The sequence below is a fragment of the Prionailurus bengalensis genome, chromosome E2, assembly GCF_016509475.1.
Source record: "Prionailurus bengalensis isolate Pbe53 chromosome E2, Fcat_Pben_1.1_paternal_pri, whole genome shotgun sequence".
In the NCBI taxonomy this organism is placed as follows: domain Eukaryota; kingdom Metazoa; phylum Chordata; class Mammalia; order Carnivora; family Felidae; genus Prionailurus; species Prionailurus bengalensis.
Window position 1 is genome coordinate 20,700,193 of NC_057352.1, and position 22,782 is coordinate 20,722,974.

At 47.0% G+C, this 22,782-nt stretch overlaps 2 protein-coding genes across 5 annotated transcripts in view; one reads left to right on the forward strand and one right to left on the reverse strand.

Annotated features, from left to right (window-relative positions):
• ANKRD27 (ankyrin repeat domain 27) overlaps positions 1–13,912 on the forward strand; it is a 52,717-nt gene extending 38,805 nt beyond the window's left edge. The window contains exons 22-29 of one of the 4 annotated variants that reach the window (XM_043599100.1): positions 1,049–1,171; positions 6,082–6,279; positions 7,797–7,916; positions 8,016–8,177; positions 9,413–9,524; positions 10,961–11,039; positions 11,227–11,299; positions 12,562–13,912. In XM_043599100.1, the coding sequence (XP_043455035.1) occupies positions 1,049–1,171; positions 6,082–6,279; positions 7,797–7,916; positions 8,016–8,177; positions 9,413–9,524; positions 10,961–11,039; positions 11,227–11,299; positions 12,562–12,798 (1,104 nt within the window). In that variant the 3' untranslated portion in view covers positions 12,799–13,912. Of the gene's footprint in view, positions 1–1,048; positions 1,172–6,081; positions 6,280–7,796; positions 7,917–8,015; positions 8,178–9,412; positions 9,525–10,960; positions 11,040–11,226; positions 11,300–12,015 lie in introns of all 4 variants that reach the window. The other 3 variants (XM_043599103.1, XM_043599101.1, XM_043599102.1) reach the window with 3 other exon arrangements.
• Positions 13,913–16,054: 2,142 nt separating this feature from the next.
• Positions 16,055–22,228, reverse strand: PDCD5 (programmed cell death 5). The gene is made up of 6 exons (XM_043599110.1): positions 22,062–22,228; positions 21,163–21,200; positions 18,468–18,529; positions 17,559–17,650; positions 16,557–16,628; positions 16,055–16,238 (listed from the first exon to the last, which is right to left on the reverse strand). Exons 1-6 carry the CDS (start codon positions 22,125–22,127, stop codon positions 16,191–16,193), a joined length of 378 nt encoding a protein of 125 aa, XP_043455045.1. The 5' UTR covers positions 22,128–22,228; the 3' UTR covers positions 16,055–16,190.
• Between the last annotated feature and the right edge of the window lie 554 nt (positions 22,229–22,782).

Here is a 22,782-nt window from a genome sequence, read left to right on the forward strand (position 1 = left end):
AGAAGCGAGGATGGCCGTCCCTGCATCATGATACACCCACTCCTCTTCCTCCTGTGGGTAGATGACGGGGCTGAGGCCGTTCGTGAAGGAGGTGAGCAGAGGCAGACTGGCCAGTGTCTTGGGGTCAGCACCCAAACTAATCTACACGCGTGACAGCCTCTGACCCCCTGCCCAAGGCACCTGCCCCTCCACTCCCCCCCGTTCTTGTCACCGACCCTCATCTGTCTCTGTTAGGTGGCCTGTTAGGTGAGGCCCCTGAGTCGACACCTTTGGTGTTTCCGCCCTGTGGAGTATCTGCTGTCAGGATGTGGAAGGGACCTGAAGGAAAGACGTTTGGGCTGGAAAGGGGTCTTCTTGGAACCCTTGTCCCTCCCTGCATGCACGAGCTTAGAGTGCTCAGAACTAGGCCTAGAAATGTACTTCCGTTGTTTCCATTTTTCAGATTTAATATCCTAGACACCAGTTTTTACTGGAGCATAAATTTGACCTCTTGGTGGTCTGCAGTACTTTCACCTACGGGCTAGCGCGTGGTCATGGAAGGGACGCTGGCGTGGAGTCAGGGAGCCTGTGTGTAGGTTCCTACCACCACTTCCTAGTTGTGTGGCCTTGGACAGGTTGTTCCCTCTCTGAGTTTTCTCCCAGCTTAGAAGGGACGGCTGGGTGTTGAGAGTGTGCAATCAGGTGACACCAGGCAAGGTGCTCAGTAAATGCTCCGGGACCAGGGTGTGACAGCGGCACCATTCTTCCCTTTCTAAGATGAACGAATGCCTGACACAAGCTGGAGAAATGGTAGCGTGAGTTCTCTGGTTCGCTGGGAAAAGGACCGAGAAAGGTTTGCGTGCTGTGAACCCAGTCGTGTGTCGGTCACGGTGGTGGTTGAGGACGTGTTGGCCCTGATATGGGAGCAGCTGTGTGTGTGTGTGTGTGTGTGTGTGTGTGTGTGTGTGTACGTGTACGTGGGACAGAAGGAGGGAGGGGGAGATACCGTAGCTTGTAAAGGAACCAAGGATGAGTCTTAAGTCCTGTTCTCCTTCCTGCCCAACACCAGGTGCGTTACCTTTTGGAGTGGACAGAGGAGGACCTGGACGAGGTGGAGGACACTGTCAGTGCAGAAGATGTTGACTTTTGTCACCCCTTGTGCCAGTGCCCGAAGTGTGCTCCGGCTCAAAAGGTTTGGCCTTGCTTCTCTTGGTGGCGGTGAGGGTGGGGAGGCAGATTCTTCTCTTTCCCCTTAAGAAAGTTGTCTGCTTCTCAGCCAGCTAGTTACTGAGTGGCTGGAAGTTGGTATCCCTGAGATGTGGTGGGGATTCGTTGTTTAGTTCCGGGAGGAGAAAAGCCAACACCAGGGTGGATCTGGCTTGGGAGGCCTGTCTTCTGAACGAGCAGGGCAGTGAGCAGGGACATGCACACGTGCTCAAATGTTTCAACTGCTCTCTGGGCCCCCGAGTCACAAGGCAAGAGTTCATGAACAGACGCGCCTGAGGGTGTCTGTCCACCTGGCTGCCAGTCCCCTGAGGAAGCTGCATTCGAGATCCATGGCCCGCTGTCTTTGCTCAAGTTGGTACCCCCTGTGGGAGGATCCTCCCTCCAAGTACAGAGGATTCCCTGTGCCCTTTACCCAGTCTCCCCCAGTGCTAACAGCTTGCAGAGCCATAGAACAGTATCCCAACCAGGATATAGACGTAGAAACCATCCCCACATCTTATCCACATTTCTCCGATTTTGCTTGTACCCACGTGTGCACACGTGTTCACTTTGATCACATGCATAGCTTTGTGCATCCACAGTGAAGGTACTAACCAGCTCCCTTGCCACAGGAAGAGCCACCCGTGCTGCCCTTTCCCACACCCTCCTATTTCCCTGCCATCCCATAACCCCTGAGCTAATTTTTTACAAGGTGTGAGATTTAGGTTGAGGTCCCCTTTTTTGTCTATGGATGTCCACCCGTTCCACACCCCTTGTTGAAAAGACCATCCTTTCTCCAAAGACTTGCTGTTCTACCTCAGATAATATATGCTGTGGGTCTATCTCTGGACTCTGTGTTCTGTTCCGTGGATCTGTGTGTCTGTCCCTTCATCAGTTCCACACTGTCTTGATTACTGTAGCTATAGGAAGCCTCAGTATTGGGTAGAGTGATTCTCCCTAACTTACTCTTCTTTGCCAGGATCATTTTAGCTATTCTATGGCCTGTGCCTTTCTGTATATATTTTAGAATAAGTTTGTTTATGACTACCAAAAATCTTATTAGGATTTTGGTAGGAAATGCATTAAAACTGTAGATCATGTTGGGAAGAAACGACGTCTTTACTGTGTTGTGTTTTCATGAACATGGTATATCTCTCCAAATATTTAGGCCTTCTTCGATTTCTTCATCATTTTGTGATTTTTAGCATAGAGATCCTGTCCATATTTTCTTAAGTGTACACTTAAATATTTCATCTTCTTTTGAGCAATTGTAGATGGTATTGTGCATCTAGCATGCGCTTGTGTGCTAGTTATTTAACTTGATTGTGTATGTCCCATACTGAGAAAATTAATTTGACTCTAGAAAACATGTATAGTGGTGTTGTCCTTTGTATTATAAGATAATGTTGCCTTATTTAAAAAAGCTTCACTGTGGGTTATTTTTTTTTTAATTTTTCTTTTTTAATGTTTATTTGTTTTCGAGAGAGAGAAAGAGAGACAGAGTGCGAGCGGGGGAGGGGCAGAGAGAGAAGGAGACACAGAATCTGAAGCAGGCTCCAGGCTCTGAGCTGTCAGCACAGAGCCCGATGCGGGGCTTGAACTCACGAACCGTGAGATCATGACCTGAGCCACAGTCAGATACCTAAGCGACTGAGCCCCCCAGGTGCCCCTTCAGTGTGGGTTATTTTAACCCAATGATATTGAAAAGATTAAACTTTCATTCACATGTAGCTTTTCATCTAGCTGCAGGGTCATGTGCACATTGGGAATGTGCAGCTTCTGTCCTGTCCCCATGCGGCTGGATATATACAGCCCAGAGAATGATTCCCCCTCTACAGACTGCTATGAAAATAAAAAAGGCGGACGGTGTTTCAGAGAATACGATGTGAGGTGACAATACTTCAGGCCCGGTCAGCGACTGTGTGTGGCTAGAGGCCGTTACTGCATCCGTCCCTGTCCTTGCCATTTTCCTACACTCTCTTCTTCCCCGCCTCACGGTTCGCTAGTTGTAACAAGAAACTGAATTACGCATTAAAATAACTGCTGGGTTTATCGAATAAAATCTTACGTTCTCTGCTTTTTGAAAACCTCTTACCTTTTTCCCATCTTGAAATGTCTCAAAAAGACGCAGAAGACATAAGAAATACATTTATATGGGAGTTGCTCCCTGTCTGTGATTTAGTTAAGCACCCCTGGACCCCACCATCTTCTAGCCCACTGGTGTGTTTAGGGTGTTTGTTTAAAAAACCTTTATTGAGGGGCACCTGGGTGGCTTAGTCGGTTAAGCATCTGACTTCGGCTCAGGTCATGATCTCACGGGTCATGAGTTTGAGCCCCACATCAGCCTCTCTGCTGTCAGCGCACAGCCCGCTTCAGATCCTCTGAACCCATCTCTCTCTCTCTCTCTCTCTCTCTCTCTCTCTCAAAAATAAATAAACATTGGGGCGCCTGGGTGGCACAGTCGGTTAAGCGTCCGACTTCAGCCAGGTCACCATCTCGCGGTCTGTGAGTTCGAGCCCCGCGTCGGGCTCTGGGCTGATGGCTCGGAGCCTGGAGCCTGTTTCCGATTCTGTGTCTCCCTCTCTCTCTGCCCCTCCCCCGTTCATGCTCTGTCTCTCTCTGTCCCAAAAATAAACGTTGAAAAAAAAAATTTAAAAAAAAAAAAAAAAAAGAAAAAAAAAATAAATAAACATTAAAAAAAACCCTAAAAACCTTTACTACAGCAAGATACAGAACATGACCATCACTTCTGAGGGTTTTCTTGGGCTGCTTTGAAACTCTTGCTTTCCCCCTTCCTCCCCTGTCCCAGGCACCACCGGTCTGCTGTCCATCATGACAGGCTCATTGGCATTTTCTAGAATTTAGTGTGAATGGAACCAGACAGTACACACTCTTTTGAGTCTGGCTTCCTTCACTCAGCAGAATGTTTTGAGAGCCATGTTGGATCAGCGGTTCATTTCATTTTATTGCTGGGTAGTGTTTTGTTGACTATACGACAGTTTATCTAATCACCCCTTGATGAACATTTGAGTAGTTCCCTGCTCTGGGCTTTGTGAAGAAAGCTAGTGTAAGCATTTGTGAACGAGTCTTTGTATAAATATGCATTTACTTGGGTATATACCTCAGGTTATAATTGCTGGCTTTTGTAGTAAGTGCATGTGTAACTTCATAAGAAACTGCCATTTTTCCAGAGTGATTATGGCATTTTCCATTCCTGCCACTGGTGTGTGAGAGTTCTGGTTGCTCCATATCCTTGTGCCTTTTTAACTGTAGTCGCTCCTGTAGGTGTGCAGTGGTATTTCATTGCGTTTTTTCTCCCTGTTCCTTCCTTTGTTTGTTTTTTAGTTTTGAGGTACAATTTACATGCAGCAAAATTCACCCCTCTAATTTTGCATGCAGTTTTTCTGAGAGAGAACCTTCTTAATCAGCAAAAAGTGAACTGGATAACCAGTTTTAATTCTTGGCCAGTCACGTAAAACGCTGACATAATGATTCTATTATCAAAATGTATGATTTGGTATCTTAATTTAATGTTTGTTTTCGGTTATATGGTTTATAAATGTTTGTCCTTTTTTTTTTAATGTTTATTTATTTTGAGAGAGAGAGAGAGATGGAGCATGAGCAGGGGGAGGGGCCGAGAGAGAGAGGGAGACACAGAATGGGAAGCAGGCTCCAGGCTCTGAGCTGTCAGCACAGAGCCCGACATGGGGCTCAAACTCACGAACCCTGAGATCATGACCTGAGCTGAAGTTGGACGCTCAACCAACTGAACCACTCAGGCGCCCCTTGTTTGTCCTTCTAATTATTGATTGAGGGGCTCCTGGGTGGCTGAATCAGTCAAGTGTCCAACTCTTGATTTTGGCTCAGGTCATGGTCTCACGGTTCGTGGGACGGAGCCCTACATCAGTCTCTACACTGACAACATGGAGCCTGCTTGGGATCCTCTCTCTCCCTCCTTATCTGTCCCTCCCCTGCTTGTGTGCATGCACGCGCTCTCTCTCTCTCAAGAAGAAATTACTAGTTGATTGTCCTTACATTGGCATGATCGATTTTAAAACCGTTGCGACTCGTAAGGTAGTTTCGTGATAAAAATGACGAACGATGGAGCTAAGCAGCAAACAGCTCTATGAGGCTTGACAAACACGTGGTCGTGTAACCACCGGCACAGTGCACAGTATCTCCATGATACAAATGCAGATTTTCTCCCCCCAGATCTTTTGCCTATTTTTTTTCTTAACGTCGGATTGTCCAATTGCGTTGTAAGAACCCGTTGTTTTAAAATTCTGGTGGGGCGCACCTCTTTCATCAGACCTACATAACGCAGATATTTTCTGCCACTCTGTGACTTGCCTCTTCATTTTCTTAATTGTGTCTTTCCAAGAAGAACCATTGAAAACCAGCTTGTCAAACTCTTCCCTTATGGTTTTTGCTTTTTGTGTCTTCCCTAAGAGATCTTTGCTCATCCCAGTGTTGCAAGGATTTCCTCGTGCATTCACTCCAGGAAAGTGAAGTACGACACGGTCGTGGCTCTCACATCTAGGTCTATGAGGCGTTTATAGTTCTTGTGGGGTGGAGTAAGGGCTGATGTGCACTTTCTCCGTATGTGGGCATCCAGTAGTTCGGCGCCATTTGTTGAACAGACTTTCTGTTTCCCGTTGAACTGCCTTGGCATAAATAAGGTATCATTTCAGGGGGGTTGGTCTCTTGAAAATAGAAGTTACTCCTTTGGGATATCTTACCTTTCTCCAGTTGTAGGAATTCACCTGTGGGCCACCTGATTCTGGATCCCACCGTGACCCCAAATTTTGCACAGGGATGGTGGGGGAGCGCCTGGCTTCAATTCCCAGTTTCTTAAATACTGATGACATCTCTGACCCCATCCTCCGCTTTTACTAGAAGCTGGCAAAGATCCCTGCCAGTGGGCTCGGTGTGAATGTGACCAACCAGGACGGCTTCTCCCCACTGCACGTGGCTGCCCTGCACGGTCGGGCGGACCTCGTCCCCCTCCTGTTGAAGCATGGTGCCAACGCAGGTGCCAGAAATGTGAACCAAGCCGTCCCGCTCCACCTGGCCTGCCAGAAGGGCCACTTTCAGGTACGGGTTCTGGCTCCTGGGCACAGGCTGCTTGGCGGGAATGCTGCAGGGGGCAGGTTTGGGGGGCCGGCCCGGAGGACAGACACGTTACCTTCCTCCCTGCTCTGGGATTCTGAGAGGCACATGGCAGGATGGCTCAGCAACAGAACACAGAGCCCTGGTGCTTCTGGGTGAGGACCCTCTCCCTTTCCCCGTCCCTCCTCCCCGCCACACCGCTGGCATTCACATCCCAGTGGCACGGAGGCCCATGTTCTGATTCCGACCCCACCAGGAGCTGGCTCTGGTGTGTGGGTGTGGGTCATTGAGGGCTCTGCCTGCGATTAGCACCTTTCACCCCCACAGCCCGTGGTCTGTGTCAACAGCTTAGTACTTTATAGAGAATGGCCCTATGGAGGAGGTGCAGGAGACCATTGTGAAATGCTTGACTTTTTCAAAGTCCTGTATTTCTTTTTGAGAATTATCTATTTAAAAACAAAAAAAAGTCTCCCTGTTAGCTCTACTCTAAGATTTTAATTTTTTAATTTTTTTAAAAAAGTTCATTTATTTATTTTGAGAGAGAGAGAGAGAGAGTACTCAAGCGGGGAAGGGGCAGAGAGAGGGAGAGAATCCCAAGCAGGCTCCACACTGTCAGCACAGGGCCTGTTGTGGGGCTCAATCTCATGGACTGTGAGATCACTCACCCAACTGAGCCACCCCGGGACCCTAGCTCCACTTAAATAAAATAAGCTTATATTTTTTTAATTATTATTTTTTTAATCAATGTTTTTGAGAGAGACAGAGACAGAGACAGAGCACGAGCAGGGGAAAGGCAGAGAGAGAGGGACACACAGAACCCAAAGCAGGCTCCAGGCTCCGCGCTGTCAGCACAGAGCCTGATGCGGGGCTTGAACCCATGAACTGTGAGATCACGACCTGATCCTGCATCAGGCGCTTAACTGACTGAGCCACCCAGGCGCCCCTATAAGCTTTTAAAGGCCAGGAATCAGGGGCACCTGGCTGGCTCATTCAGGGCTGTGAGTTCAAGCCCCATATTGGGTATAGAGCTTACTTAAAAAGATAACAAAAAATAAATAGGGGTGTCCACCTGGCTCAGTCAGTGGCACTTCCGACTCTTGATCCCGGGGTTGTGAGTTCAAGCTCCATGTTGGGCGTGGAGCCTACTTAAAAAAAAAAAGCGTAAAAATAAAGAATAAAAGACAGGAACCACCTCAGGCCTTCCATGTCTCTTGTAGCACCTAGCATAGCACTCCAAACATCAGTTTCCTAATCTCTTAAGACTGGGATAATAATTCGGCCCTCCATAGGGTGGGTCTAACCATGAAATGGGAAAAATCGCGCCTAGCACATTGCCGGGCAGAGGAGACCCCACTTCCGTTGGTCTGTCCCCTCCCAAGAGTCAGACACGTGTGGGAAGAGCCTTCTAAATACACTTAGAGAAAAGTCCAAAGGATATCAAGTTACAGGATCTCTCTCCACAAATTTAATTACGGTTGAAAAATTTGCCTTCTCTGGGCTAGGTGGTGAAGTATCTCTTGGATTCTAACGCAAAACCCAATAAAAAGGACATAAGTGGAAACACACCGCTCATTTACGCCTCTTCCAACGGCCACCACGAAGTCGCGGCGCTGCTGTTACAGGTGAGCTGCCGATCCCGGTCCGGGGCGGGCTTCGCGTCGCCTGGAGTCTGCGTCACTGTGGTCTGCCCTTCCTTTCGACCGCACCGTCTCTCCTCCCAGCACGGGGCCTCCATTAACGTCTGTAACAACAAGGGCAACACGGCGCTGCACGAGGCTGTGATCGAAAAGCACGTCTTCGTGGTGGAGCTGCTTCTCCTTCACGGGGCATCGGTTCAGGTCTTGAACAAGAGGCAGTGCACAGCTCTAGACTGTGCTGAACAGGTGAGCGGGGGGCCCCCTCGCAGCTCCCTCTGGATCCCCTGTGGTTACACCGCACCTGAAATAGCTATAGCTGACCTTGGAATCGCCGTGCTGGGCTGGGTGGCTGTGCCAGAAGATGGCCAGTGTGGTCAGATGTCCGGTCCTTGGTCCCCTGGTCAGGTGTCCGTCCGGTCCTGCCTGGGGAGCTGGGAGTCAGTCCTTCAGGGCTCGCTTTCCATGGGCTGAGTAGAGGTGCTCCCCCAGCAACTGCGGGTGTCGGTACCCTGGGGTGGCCCGGGGACAAGCCATCACGTGCTCACGGGGAAGTTCGGGGCTCACCCTGCCTGCAGTGGTCTTCACGGCACCATGGAGAAAGTTTGGTCAGTTGGCGGTTCTAAGACTCTTTGGTGCGAGGGGAATTGTGGGGACCAGTTCACCCCTCCTTCCAGTGCCGTGGGTGTTGGCATGGGGCAGTGGCGAGGAAAAGGCTTCCTCTCCTCTCCTAGGAGAAGCAAGCTGTCTATTCCTGTTTTCCTGTTGAATCTTTTCATTTTTGACTCTGGGTAGACAGCCAGTAGGCTGTTAAATGAATCTGGTGTCGCATAAAAGTCACTATAAACCCAACGTACTCATGGGCTTATCGTATTAATTTTCAGTGGCATTTCTTAACAGAATTGAAACATTTTATTTTATTTATTATTTATTATTTATTTTTATTTTAGAGAGAGAGCGAGAGTGAGCAAGCAGGAGAGGGAGGCAGAGGGAGAGAGAGCCTCCCCAATAGGCTCCACACTCAGTGCGGAGTCTGATGTGGGGTTCAGTCCCACAACCCTGGGATCATGACCTGAGCCAAAATCAAAATTTGGCCACTCAGCCAACCGAGCCACCCAGGCACCCCTGGAATTGAAATATTTTAAACCTTCAGTTAGCACTTTCTCTGATGACGATAAGGATGAGTGTTTTTTATCTCGTAGTCACTATGTGCTGGGTCGTCCATGACCTCATGATAACGTGCAATAACAGAGCCCGTGATGGGCAACCCAGCGCACGGAGCAGCAGTACCTGGGAGAGGAGGAGCCGGGCTCCGAGCGCTGGGCTGCCCGGAAGCACAAGGCTCCGTGGCGTCACAGTCCCATCTGTGGCTGCTCCTTGCTTCTCTGTCCGGCCGCACCAATATGGACAGTTACATCAAAAACGAGCACGAACCTGCTAAGAATGAAAACTGTTCCTGTAACCTTTTCCCTTTCAAATTGTAGAATTCAAAAATAATGGAATTACTTCAGGTGGTACCGAGCTGTGTGGCCACGTCAGGCGATGCTGGCGAGACGGACCACAAGGAGTACGTTACTGTTAAGATCCGGAAAAAATGTAAGAACTTAACATTCTCTCTGTAATTCTCAGCATGGGCCTCTTTGGGAATCCATGAGTAGTTGCTGGTGTTCGTTTAATTTTAAATGTAGAATGTCATCATACTGGTGACTGGGGCAGGGATATGGGCACCAAAGAAATGGACGATACAGCCTAACTCGGCGGCTTGTTTTGCTACTGATTTTCTGGCTGATCGGGATGATGCTTCCTCCGGAAGTGAGGTGGCCTCTCTCAGCCTCACCTTGAAGGCTCGGGCCTCCCCTCCGCCAGCTGGAGAGGAGGAGCAGCCGCTGGGAGATTCTTTCCTGCCGCCTGTCCCCAATCCAGGCCCTTTTTTTTTTTTTTAATTTTTTTTTTTTTAACGTTTATTTATTTTTGAGACAGAGAGAGACAGAGCATGAAGTGGGGAGGGGCAGAGAGAGAGGGAGACACAGAATCGGAAGCAGGCTCCAGGCTCTGAGCCATCAGCCCAGAGCCCGACACGGGGCTCGAACTCACGGACCGCGAGATCGTGACCTGAGCTGAAGTCGGACGCTCAACCGACTGAGCCACCCAGGCGGCCCAATCCAGGCCTTTTTAAAGGTGTTTCCTGGACCTCTGGGGCTGTGTTTCCTGCTAACTTTAAAGGTTTTTTGTTTGTTTGTTTTTAATTTGCACGTATACAGAATTTATTGGTAATTAGAACAATAGTTGCCAATCATGGGTGGGGCTGAAGTAATTTTTTTTTTAAACTTGTTATGGTCTAGGTAGGTCTCATGTTCTACTCTTTACTTTTATTTTTTTAAAGATTTTCTTTTATTATTTTTTTTAATGTTTATTTTTGAGAGAGACAGAGAGACAGAGGCAGAGCATGAGTGGGGGAGGGGGAGGGGGAGAGGGAGACACAGAATCCGAAGCAGGCTCCAGGCTCCGAGCTGTCAGCACAGAGCCTGACGTGGGACTTAAACCCACAAACTGTGAAATCATGACCTGAGACGAAGTCGGATGCTCAACTGACTGAGCCACCCACGTGCCTCAATTTTATTGTTTTTAAAGTAATTTCTGTACCCAACATGGGGCTCAGAGTCACAGCCCTGAGATCAAGATTCACTCGCTGTACTAACTGAGCCAGCTAGGTGCCCCTCTATTCTTGTTTAAAATTACAGTATAGTTTGTAGTGTAATAATGTGAGAAACCCATTTCCATGTCTGGATAATCCTGAGTCTGTCTCACAAAGTGTCCTGTGTGTTAATAAGGATGCATCTTTCTTCTTTTCCGTGGGGGCTTACCGGTAATAAACAGATAGCTACTAATATGTCTCTTTAAGCAAATGCAGTGTGTAATTTTCTCAATGTTGTTAAACTAAGAAAATTGAAAGGTTGCATCTGTGCTACAACTTTAAAAATCCTTAAAACTACTTCAGAAGTTCTCAAATGTTTATCCTTTTTTATCTACAGGGAACTCAAAAATGTATGATCTACCAGATGAACCTTTTACAAGACAGTTTTACTTTGTCCACTCAGGTGGTCAGTTTAAGTGAGTATAAAATTTGCGTTGATTTCTGGGCTGTGACCCGACTTTTACTTACAACTAAAGCCAGGTATGTGCCCCTTTGATGGGTTACAGAAAAATCTGCGCTCGTCAAATGCTGCCACCTTGTGGCCAACCAGAGTGTTTGACACCACTGTCCCAAACACTGATGTCACTTTGGTTTCGGTTTCAGGGGAAGGACTTCAAGGGAGATTATGGCGAGGGAGAGAAGTGTCCCTAATTTTACTGAAGACTGTTTGCATGAGGTGAGTCATGAAACGCTGGCTTATCATCATATTTCTTTTTTTGTTTTTAATTATTTTTGAGAGAGAGCTAGCAGGGGAGGCGCAGAGAGAGGGGCAGAGGGAGAATCTAAAGCAGGCTCCACACCATCAGTGCAGAGCCCGACAGGGGGCTCGATCCCACAAACTGTGAGATCATGACCTGAGCCGAGACCAAGAGTCGGACACTTAACCGACTGAGCCACCCAGGCGCCCCTCATCGTATTCTTAAAGCCTGGCTTTTCCAAAACGAACCCGTGGTGAACACGTTTCTCATGTCACGATCCCCTTCTTTTCAAGAGTCAGTAACAACTAAGATGAGTTCGTTAGCGGCACAGCCAAGGGCACAGACTTCGTTTACTGAGAAAGGAGAGCGAGGGGGCAGTGGGAACAGGGGTGGGCGCGGAGAGCCCCTGCAGCTTGTGGCGTGTGTGCTCAGTGAGATAGCTCGGGTTACGCCATCTAGGATTCACTAGTGTGTGAATCACCGATGTCAGGAAGAAACCAAGTTTGTGTCTGGATGGGTTCAACAAAAGCCTTCTCCGAATACGGTCGGAAGCTGCTCACGTGGACAGATCCGCGTGTGGCCGCCTTCCGACAGCCTGTTCACTCACTCAGTTACAAAAGGGAGGCTGCTTTGGGTGCGGTGGTGCAATGGTGCCTCTTCCCAGAAACCTGACTTTCCTGCCTGCTCCTGGCAGTATGACCGCGGATGGGTACACTTGCCAGCACGTGCGGTGGCACAGGCTTGTCGAAGCACGTCTGCGCAGGCGCTAAGTCTTTGCTTTAGAGAACTGAAGTGATTTTTGTCAACCTGGCTGATTTCGGCCTCCGACGCAATCTTCTGGGACTTGCTGACGGACCGTCCCGCCGCTGCGTGGGAAACCCACAGACTGAAATCTGCTTGGGCTCAGTCGGGTGCCAGCTCTTCCCCTGTGAGCGACGGGGACTTAGGCAGGTTGCTTCCACTTGCTGACCCTGTGCCTCAGCCGTGCACGGTGTAGCCATCAGGGCATACTTGTTATAAAGATTAGATGTGAGATCAGGTAGAGCCCTGACGTTGCATCTGACACACAGAGTATCAGTGGCACCCATGCTGTCCCACCGGGATGTCAGAGCTGAAGTTATGCCCAGAAAGTAGCGAGCACGTCGGGTGACACACAGAAGCACCCAAGGACGCCGTTCTTGTGTGGTTCTTGTTTTACACGCAGTGTGAACGAACTGCTTGAATTGTACCGTTTCTTCAGCCAGGGAGGCAAAAAGTTACACGGGAGCAGAACAACCCGCCAGACCAGGGCAGACCTGAGACTGCGGGCAGAGGAAGCAGCGGTCAGCCCGAGAGGCCCGGGCTGAAACAAAGCGTTCCTGCGAGCCGGCGGATGCTGCGCAGACACACCGTCGAGGACACGGTCGCAGCCAAGAGCCCCGGGACCGCCGGAGACCCAGCTGCTCCCCGAGAGGCTACTGTTACTTCCCAGTCTTAACAGCGGTAAGCGGTTGTTAAGTCGGCTGCCAGGAGGTGAGTCCTCAACAAGAAGGTGCCGAGCAGGAACCCAGCTGAGAACTGACCTGTACTTTGCGTTTGGTTTGAGAGTAAAGCAGAAAGTTCCTGAAAGCTTTTCTGTGGCCGAGGGAAAGAATGCAACAAAGAACACCATCACCATCTCTCTCCTCTTCAGAGCTCATGAATGCACTGGAAAGGGAATACACACAGTTTCCAGTGGTGTCCCGATCCCTGAGACCGGGTGTGGGCTTCTTCTGAAGCAGCAGGCCACCTGGCTGCAGAGATGGCTTTCATCACTGGGTTCCGTCCTCCCACCGCAAGGTGCTAACCTCTGCCGTGTGTACAGATTAGCAAACCATCGGCTAAAGAACCCCGCCCTCTGGGATAGGCTGCGGAGAAGCAGCGTGGGCTCCAGGGCACCGTGGAGGCCGGGCGGACGGGACGCGCTGGCCTGGAGAAAAGAGGGCCTGGAAAATATTCCTTTGCAAAGCAGCACTCCAGCCCAAAGATGTCCCCGTGCCAGTGTGGCGTTTAGTGAAAAGGACATTTATGACCTGTTCTGCACTATGTATGTGGGGAAGGTTGGGTGTAATTTTTCTTCCAACAAAGTAAGTACAGGTGTTTGATCACCGCACATACGCACCCGTATCAGTGTCTCTCGAAACCTCCCCTCCCGTTAAAAACCTCCCTTGGATGTCACACCTGCCGGATGGTTCCTGAGCTAGAGAGATTTGGCACATCTTTCCTTAGTCTTTTGATTCAGATTCAAAACTTACAGCACAAACCAGGTCAGAGTTACTTTCGGTTAGAATTTATTGCCATTTATTCCTTTTTATAAATTTCTATAGATTATACTTATTTTTTTATGTTACTAATTGGCCTACAGCTGCAAACATGGGTTTGTCCTGAGTACATTTTCAAGTAACTTTGTAATAGGGACATGGTTTTGTGCATGTTCTTGGAAATACTTGTGTATGTATAGAAGGGAGGGACTGATTATTTTTCTACAAAGTAATTTATGATTTCTAATTTTCTAATGTGCCTTGGATCTGTGCCAAATGATGGGAAAGAAAACAGTAAACTCTATGATTCTTGAGCGTGTCATGGTACACTTCTTTAGTTGGTCTTTTGCTCTGGAGATGGGTGTTTCTCTTCCTCTCCGCTATAAACGTGTGCTTTGTGTATGGAAAGATCTTCCCCCATTGGATGGATACACACTTCTCACTGAAATATGTAAACCGGATCATTCAGAGCAGACCCTCACCCATTCGCCTCCCTAGGACTGACTGAGGCTAGCAGGTGCAATGCCCAGAAAAAGGTTTTAATTTTTTAAAAAACCAGAACAGAAGTGAATGCAATATAGCGTTTTAGCCCAAACAGGAAATAAGCACTGTTGCTTTGCAAATTTCTTTATTCAGGTTTATTTTTCCTCCTTTTCCACAGTATTAAACAAAACGACCTCATTGACCTAAGTCGCGGTGTGCTGCCCTCCTAATTAAGAAATCGTGTCCTGCGCAGTCTGTCAGCCAAGCTGCAAATACACGCATTTGATATCCCCTCATTTTTTGGGTGGTACGATAGAATTTTGAAAACTATTTAATTCTAACAGTTGCCCCGACTGGTAGAACTGTCAAATGTTGAAATAGGTTCAGAGAAAGAAGGGTGATTTGCTGGCACTATCAGATCTGGGGTCACGGCCTGCTTGGTGCTGTCATCTGAACTGGTAGTTTCCAGTGCGGTGTGTCTTCTGGAGATGTAAGTACCTTGAATGAGATGGTTGATTTTAGGGGAGAAGCTTCTTCCTGAGCTACTCTGCGATTAGCAGGGTGAGCTGTCTGAAGTGACTACCTCAATTATTTTTTAAAACTTGTTTTTCTCCAGTTCTTTCCCACTTAAAACTTCATTTGACACTCAGAAATTGGTAATGCCCAAATTTCTATACTGTGTGAGAATGCTTTGAATTCAAAGTATTGTCAACTAAATTAGAAAGCTTAGAATAACCACGCCCCATTTCCTAGGCTGCCTTGCAGAACTTTTATCCTTGTGTACAGAACCACTTTCCATCCTCAAGTGTCCTTGAGGACAGGATAGATGCCGTCAGGACAGTGGTTATTCTGTAGGAGGAAGTACGTAACAAAACTTGCAGAGAATCATCTAGTCTCCTTCCAGCATTTTTATGTAAATAAGACCTAAAGCAAAGTTTACCTATAACTGGGATGTGCTTCCCCCCCCCCAAAATCCCTGAGCAAAACTTATATTTGACTCTAATTCTGTTCCTTTTAAAAAATTTTGATGTTAAAAGTTCTACTCATTAGTTTGTTTATTCGGGAATGCTAGATGCTCCAACACGGACTTTCTTGGCCACAGTTCCAAATTTCAAGTCCCCAAATGAGTAACATCTCAAATACACAGTTTAGATGTAGATCAGCAGTATGCTCATTAGAGAGACTGGGATTCTAAACCATTTTTCCTGTTACTTTCCTGTCACCAATCCTATTCCCTTCATATTAAATGTTATGAACTTACTCCTGGGCTGAGGCCTCTAAAAGGTTACACCAAAGAGCTCACTTGAGAAGTAAATTTATGAGTAAAGGCTTCAAAATCTAGTGGGAGGAAAGCACAATAGATGACATGTGCTTTAAATTACCTGCAATTTTATCGGTGAAGAACTCCAACAATTCTACCAAAATGTTTAACTGCTAAAGTTAGAAGGCACTTACTTTGTTTCCAACATGTTGGTTATCGTTCCTGTATTACTATCAGTGTCTCCTAGTTATTTTGGTAATTTTCTGTAATGCAAGTACCACTGTCTTGGATTGGGGTAATACTTGTTAAGATAATATAGTCTCAGTGCCTTTGAAAAGTAGGTTATAAATGAAACCAAAGCAAGGAATTTCCTTACCTTAAACATACAGATCATCTTCAGGAAGAAAAATAGTGTACCTGGTTTCAGAACCTAGATTTTGGAAATATTAGATGTTAAACATTAATAAAAGTTGATTCCTCTCAATCCATGGGTTTTAACTACCATGTTACTGGATGCTATTTCCTTCTTACTGAAGGGTAAGCCAGCGTCTATTTCTGCAAAGGCCATTTTCCTAACACTAATGTCACAGTTACAAAGAATATATTCATGCTGCTACACGTTTATAAACTTTTGGTATGAAAGAAAAAAATTCCAAACGCAGATCTGTTCATTCGGCTATGGTACAAAAAAAACTTTGCCCAAATTGTTTTATTTTGCATAACAAGTTTATTTTTTTAAAAGGCATATAGACAATAAACAAAGTAAACAATCAGATCTTTACTTCCACCAAGTGTTATCTGTCCTAGAACTGTTCCATTAAGTTCCAGTCTCTAAACATCTTAAACTCAATAATCATCCTCTTCATCAGAGTCCATGACTTTTCTTCTGTTGAACTGGGGGGAAAGTAAAGGAGTGTCACTACAGGTTTAATAAAGCAGAACTCAGACTTTCTGACAAGAACAAGGTCTACTACTACAAGACATTAGACCTTTGAAACAACTTAGGGTTTTGTATCGATTGGGGGGGGAACAAAAGAGCTTTAATAATTAGACCCCTCAACAAGTGCAGCCTTTCTCCCCAAATTTTCACCTGTTACAAATGGAAAATGTTTACGGGCTGAAACATGTTTTGATACAGTAGATAAATACAGGATATTTAACACTTATCATTAAAATCTTTTTCTTTTGCCATGCGCATTTGGGGAAACTTACTTTAACTGTGGTTTTCTTTTCTGTTTGTTGGCTTACTTTTTCAAGGATTTCTATTAAACCTTGTTCTGATACCTAGGATAACCAGAAAGAAAAACAGTACTTTTTTTAAACAAAGAGTTTATACCTCAGCAGATTGAATGTTTTTCATCTTTCTGGGGGCACGGGGGCAGAGGTCAAGAGGCAAGGAAGGAGAGGCAAGACAGGAGGTTCTAACTACTGGTTTAAGTTCCAAATCAATTTTGCTCTGCTAGCCTCATTTGAGGAGAGGGGAAGGTATCCATCGATTAGCTCTCTCAGGAAAATTCCACATTAAGAGTACTTAAGAACACCTTTAGCACCACTAAGACAATGACAAGCACCTACACCTGTGTTGGAGACACACGGCTTGTGCTCTTGAAGAGCTTAAATGAAGGAGAGAAGTCACTCAAAATAGATGAACGGTCATTGTCTCTTCCGCACATGCTCTTAGGGTAAGGGGTTCAAGCGCAGGCCTGATCCCCGCAGGCTATGGAGGCAACAGCCAGCTTCCAGTGCAGGTGGGGCTCATCTTGAAGGAAGGATCTTGAAGGAAGGTCAGGCTCACCAGAGCTCATCAGGGCATCACAGCCACGCACATAATAACCAGGAATTTCAGCACCTCCTCCTTTGCAAAACACGCTCAACTTATACGTACATGGGTAGTATTTTATTTGGTATCACTGACAAACCTGTTGCCAGTGTAGAAGCAATTAGATGCTGACCCTAATAGTCCCTGGGTCACACACACACACATCAAGGTTCCATAGCAGCGTCATAAAGGAAAGCAGCAGAGGACTTTAGGAAAGGCAATTAGTTATCTTTTAGGATTTATGGTAGACACAAGTATTCTCTCCTTTATAAATTGCTTCACTGAAATAGTCAACAAGAACTTCTGAACCAGAAGATGAAACTGACCTTTTGAAGATATGTTTTGATAAAGTCAATAACAACAGGTAAAACGGCCTCAAGACAGTCCAAGCTTACCTTCCCACTTAGTTGCCCGTATCTTGCCATCTGTATGAGGTAATTCTCTACTGCTTTAGTTTTTTCAGGCTTTACAAGTGCTAAGTTACTTACTAAAAAGAAAAAGAAGGAGTCAAAACCAAATGCACACTTAGAGAACTTAAAACTATTCACCAACATTTCCAAAGCACTTCACAGACCTGTGTTTTGAGACTAGCAAAGTAGGCAGGTAGGGCGGATTGTACAACAGTCCGTCTTAAAAATGAGGAAACTCAAGTGCAGCCATGTCAATCTCAGTCAACACCACACAGAGGTAGTGGGAGAGCCAAGGTTCAACTTGGGTCCTCAGATTCTAAGCCTGAGGTCTTTTGTTTTTATTATTATTATTTTTTAATGATTTCCACTTAAATGGAAAGCAATTTCTGTATGACCACACATATATAATTGTTGATCCATCTAAGAAACCTGCCTCTTCTAAGCCGGGCTTCAAGTTACAATACAAAAGATACTAGCTCATTTGGATTGGCTTATTAGTTTTTTCTATATGTTTTTGAATTTACTGTGAAAAATTATGAACATACACTAAACAGAGACAATAAACCTCCCAAATCCCCATCACCCACATAAACTACCAGCAACATTTTGTGATTGACTCGATTAAAGAGTGGTTTCCTATAAATTTGACCTAAAATGCACTTGGAGATCATCTCTTTGATAAGCGAGAACTGAGCTGGTATTTTTAGCAACGGTTTAATTACATTTCTTTAGGTTTATTAACTTCACATTTCTCACAACTTTATCTGCATCACGTTTTTACGTTAAACAAATATTTAATCCAGAGACAGCAACGATATCCTAGATCCCTTGCCCTATTCCAGTAGCTCAGGTCCATTTTATGGAAATAAGTTAGAGGAAACTAAAGATGCTTACGGCGGGCCCGGGCTGACTGATCCAGGACTTGGGCTAAGATACTGTTTCTCATTTCTGCTTCCCTACGACACAAACAGATCAGCACAATTAGAACCATGCTGTCAGCATTCCTACTGAACACACAACTCCCGTGTTTCCCAAGATGGAAGCCTGCCGCGCACCCAGACTGCGCTATGGCAGGCGCCTCGGGGGCAGCAGTTCCCATACCCAAGTAGGAGTCCAGGCCCGCCCTCAAAAGTTAGCTTTATTTTATGGGGGTACTAACCTACCAGGTTTAAAGGTAAAACTTTAGATTTTCATCATTCAGGGTGTTTTAGTTCCGCCACTATTACCAACATACATAAAGTACCCAGTGTGTGAGAGGTTCTAGAAATTGGTAGTTAAGATTCCAGGCAATTAAAGGACCAAATGATTAATCTGTGATTTTTCTTAGAGATGAAGCTGAGACCTAGGAAGGCTATGTTATGGGGACACAGGTAAACCTGGCCAAGCTGGAACCAGACCCCATGGTTCAAGACTCTCAGTTCCACTTTTTGAGTGGGGAGGGGGAGTGAAATTATAACCTTGCAACCATCCTTGCATCTTTCTACCGATTCAAGTGGGAACTAGTTCTCAGGACAGTGGTTTCGAACTTTTATTTAAGCAGCAAAAAAAAAAAATGTTTTTCCCAAATGAAATCCTTTAGCGAACTTACTACACAACACAGACAAAAGCAGATCCTCCGGCTGAATCAGAAGGGGAGCTGGGGCTGGCTGTGCCTACGGGCCACCCCCAGCTGAGGTGGCTAAGCACACGGTGGTGCACAGCCCACCTCCACAAGCCATTTCCTTATTGCCCCTGAGTACTTCAACCCTGTTATTTACTGTGACTAGATTTCACTGAATCAAAGAATGCCATCAATTGTAAGATGCGCCATAGTTTACGTACCTCTAAGAACAAAATGGGCGAGTCTAATAAGAGATCCCTACTCAAAGCTGGGTATCAAAGAGTAACACCCACAGTACAAGGTAAACAAAAAATAAACCCGCCATGCAGAAAGGGACAGAAAGGATGCATGCCATCAGCCTTGGTCCCGAGTGAAGGAAGAAAAAAGTTCCTGTCAGAGTCTGAACTTCAAGCTTTAGTCTTACAGGTTTTCTGTCTGAATTTACACTGCTTGGGGGTGAGTGAAATCTCAAGCACAGAATTTTTTTTCAGTTTATTTATTTATTTTGAGAGAGAGCAACAGAGTAGGGGAGGGGCGGGGAGGGGCAGAAAGAGAGAATCCCAAGCAGGCTCCACACTGCTAGTGCGGAGCATGACAAGAGGCTCGAGCCCTCAAACCACGAGATCATGACCTGAGAAAAATCAAGAGTCAGACGGTCAACTCACTGAGCCACCCAGATGCCCCTCAAGCACAGAATTTAATTTTAAAAGGTCTCAGGTTAGAAATGTACCCAAGTTATGGCAGAAGCAAAAATAAATCCTCTCTGGAAGAATCCAGGACAAGAGTGATCCATTATGAGACAGATCTAATCTCTGTTAAATGTGAAAAAATACATGTCTTACAATCAATGAAATTCACGTCGTAGTTTTATTTTCTTCTCAGCACCATTCTCCTCCCACTAATAAGCCCCAGAGGGACGGAACCTTTTCTGCCTTGCCGATTTCTCTAGACCCAGCACAGTGCCTGATTCGGACCTGGTGCTCAATAACTACTTGCTGAATGAATGAATGAGTTAAATGGCAGCATGATGGGGAGAGGGGAAAATGGTGTTCAACAGGTACAGAGTTTCCGTCTTGCAAGATGAAAAGGTTCTAGAGATCTGTTGCATAATAATAACACTACAGTAAACACGAATGAGCTGCACACTTAAAAATATTTATTACGGTATATTTTATGTGTGTGTGTGTGTTTTTAAATCACCGTTAGGAAAAAAAGGTAGCATGGTGAGGTAACTGGGTGTTCATTCACTAAATCTGCTATGTGTGAGGTGCCCAGCCACGTGCTGGGATAAAATAAGAGGAGTTTAACAGTTAATGTGCAGAGAAATTTACTAAATGTGAAGCACTGTACCTACGTAATCCTTACAACATCCCCATGAGGTAGCCCTATTATTAGGCTCATTTTTAAGGTAATCACAGTTTAGCAGAGAAGCAACATCAACCAGCAATTACAAGGGAAGTATGCGGAGTTCCATACACCTTTCTTTAATTAGCAAATTAATAACGAAAATACCCTGATTATTTATGGGAAAATCTCTATGCCAGGAAAAACTTTAAGATGGACACATCTATTAAATAACTAAACTAGGGGTGCCCGGGCTGGCTCAGCTGGAAGAGCATGTGACTTTTTTTCTTTTAAACGTTTATTTTTGAGAAAGAGAACGGGAGCACAAATGGGGAAGGGGCAGAGAGAGAGAGAGAGAGAGAGAGAGAGAGAGAGAGAGAGAACGAACAACAGAAGATCTGAAGCGCGCTCCTGCTGACAGAACCCCCGGAGTCCGGAGTCAAGTCAGATGCTCAGAGACTGAGCCACCCAGGCGCCCCAGGGCATGCAACTCTAGATCTCAGGTTTTGAGTGTGAGCCCCACCATGGGTATAGTGATTACTTAAAAATAATAATAATAATGTAATAACTAAATTTTAAAACCCATTTGGTGGTTTTTTACCATTTTGAACCATCCTTCAAAAAGTTCAGAATTCCAGCCCATACCTGTGCTTTGCTTCCTGTTGTGCTGCATCGCCAGGATCCTGGGGGGGGGGGGGGGGGGGGGAGTAAAAATTGTATCTTTTAGTCAATTTCACTTAAGAAGAAAGTAGGAACTACTTTCTTGTTTCTGATACCTAATAGGCTCCAGCAGTGGTAAGAATCAAATTATCACCAAATAACTAAAAGCTGGGCCTCACAGAAATCAATAGGATAGTTTCCACTTACTACAATGTTTTGACAAGCTTCTAAAATCACAATCTAGTAGAATGTTTTAAATACAAACAACCATGAGGGAGGGGAGTCCCTGTCCTACGAAACCGGAGTTTAGGAGGTCATAATAATATTTGCTTCGGTATTGGGGGCGCGGATTCAAAGGGCGCTTCCTTGGAGACCTTCCCGCTCCAGCCCTATCACGGTGGTCCCTTGGCAGTCTTTAACTTGAGCACTTTATCTACGGGATTAGTGTTGGGCGCCTGGCTCCTCCCCGGGACCCGCAACTCCGCCAGAGAGGATGTTCCCCACTGTACCCGCAGCACCTCGCACACAGCAGACCCTCAAACAATGTCGACTACTTGGGTCGGAACACCCTAATTTTAGGAAACAATTCGGCCAGAAAGCTAAGGGGACAGAGAGAACCGAGGAGCTGAGCACTTTGTCCTGGAGAGACGCCGGCCCGGCGAGGCCCAGCGCCTGCCCGCCCGGGGGCCGCACGCGGTCGGCCTCCGCGGCCCAGCGCCCACGCGCCCGGAGAGGGGCCCAGGCCGGCCTCGGGGGCCAGCGACGGGGTCCTGGGCCCGCGGGGCGAGCTCCAGCCGCGGTGCCTGAACCTCCGCCTGGGGCCGCGCCCTCCACCCCGGGCGAGGGCGGTGCCCGCTAGGAACGGGCCGGGCGGGGGCGCTCACCCCGTGCTTCGCCTGCAGCTCCGCCAGCCTTTGCTTCCTCAGCGCCTCCAGCTCCTCCTCCGCCATGGTGCGGCGGTTCTGAGTCCAGCAGCCGCAGCCAAGCTCCGAGGACTCTCCAGCGGCGCCCGGGCGCGAGGGCGACCCTCCCCACTGCGCAGGCGCCCGCAGCGCCCAGGCATCACCAATCCAGCCCTGAGCCGCGCCGCCAGCCGCAGCCAGGGCGCCGGGAGAGGCCCGATTGCTCGATCGCAGGCGGTAGGGTGCCCCGCGGCGTTTGGGCATAACCCCACGCAAGTCTTCGCGAATCCCACCTCCCCGCCCACGCTGGACGCGCTGCTCACGCGAGCGCGGCGGGCTGTGACCGCACTGCCAGAGGAAAAGGATAGTAGTCTACAAAACGGCAGTCATCAACAAGCATAATAATAGTATGTAAACTCTGCTGGTGGCCGATCCGTGCTAGGCTCATGTTATTTCCATTTACAGTTCAGAACGCAGGGGCTCAGAAAAGCCACGTGGGCTGCGGGAAAGTTCTAAAACTGGATTGCAGTGATGGTCGCACCACTCTTGCATTTGGTAAAAAGACCCTGAATTGTACACTTAAAATGAGTCGGGGGTCGGGGAGTTGGGGACAAAGTCCCTGCCACTGGGCCATTAAGAAGCCAAGTTAAAGCAAACTTGGACGACGAGACTCAGCCCACTTGGCCCAGACAGGCCTTTGGAG

Bases quoted from the DNA above. Each gene is read 5' to 3' on its own strand.
- PDCD5 (XM_043599110.1), bottom strand. From the start codon at position 22,127: ATGGCGGAGGAGGAGCTGGAGGCGCTGAGGAAGCAAAGGCTGGCGGAG. The intron at 21,201-22,061 runs GTGAGCGCCCCC...CCCCCCCCCCAG, and splicing joins AGCTGCAGGCGAAGCACGGG to GATCCTGGCGATGCAGCACA. The intron at 17,651-18,467 runs GTAAGCATCTTT...TTTTCTTTTTAG, and splicing joins TCAGTCAGCCCGGGCCCGCC to TAAGTAACTTAGCACTTGTA.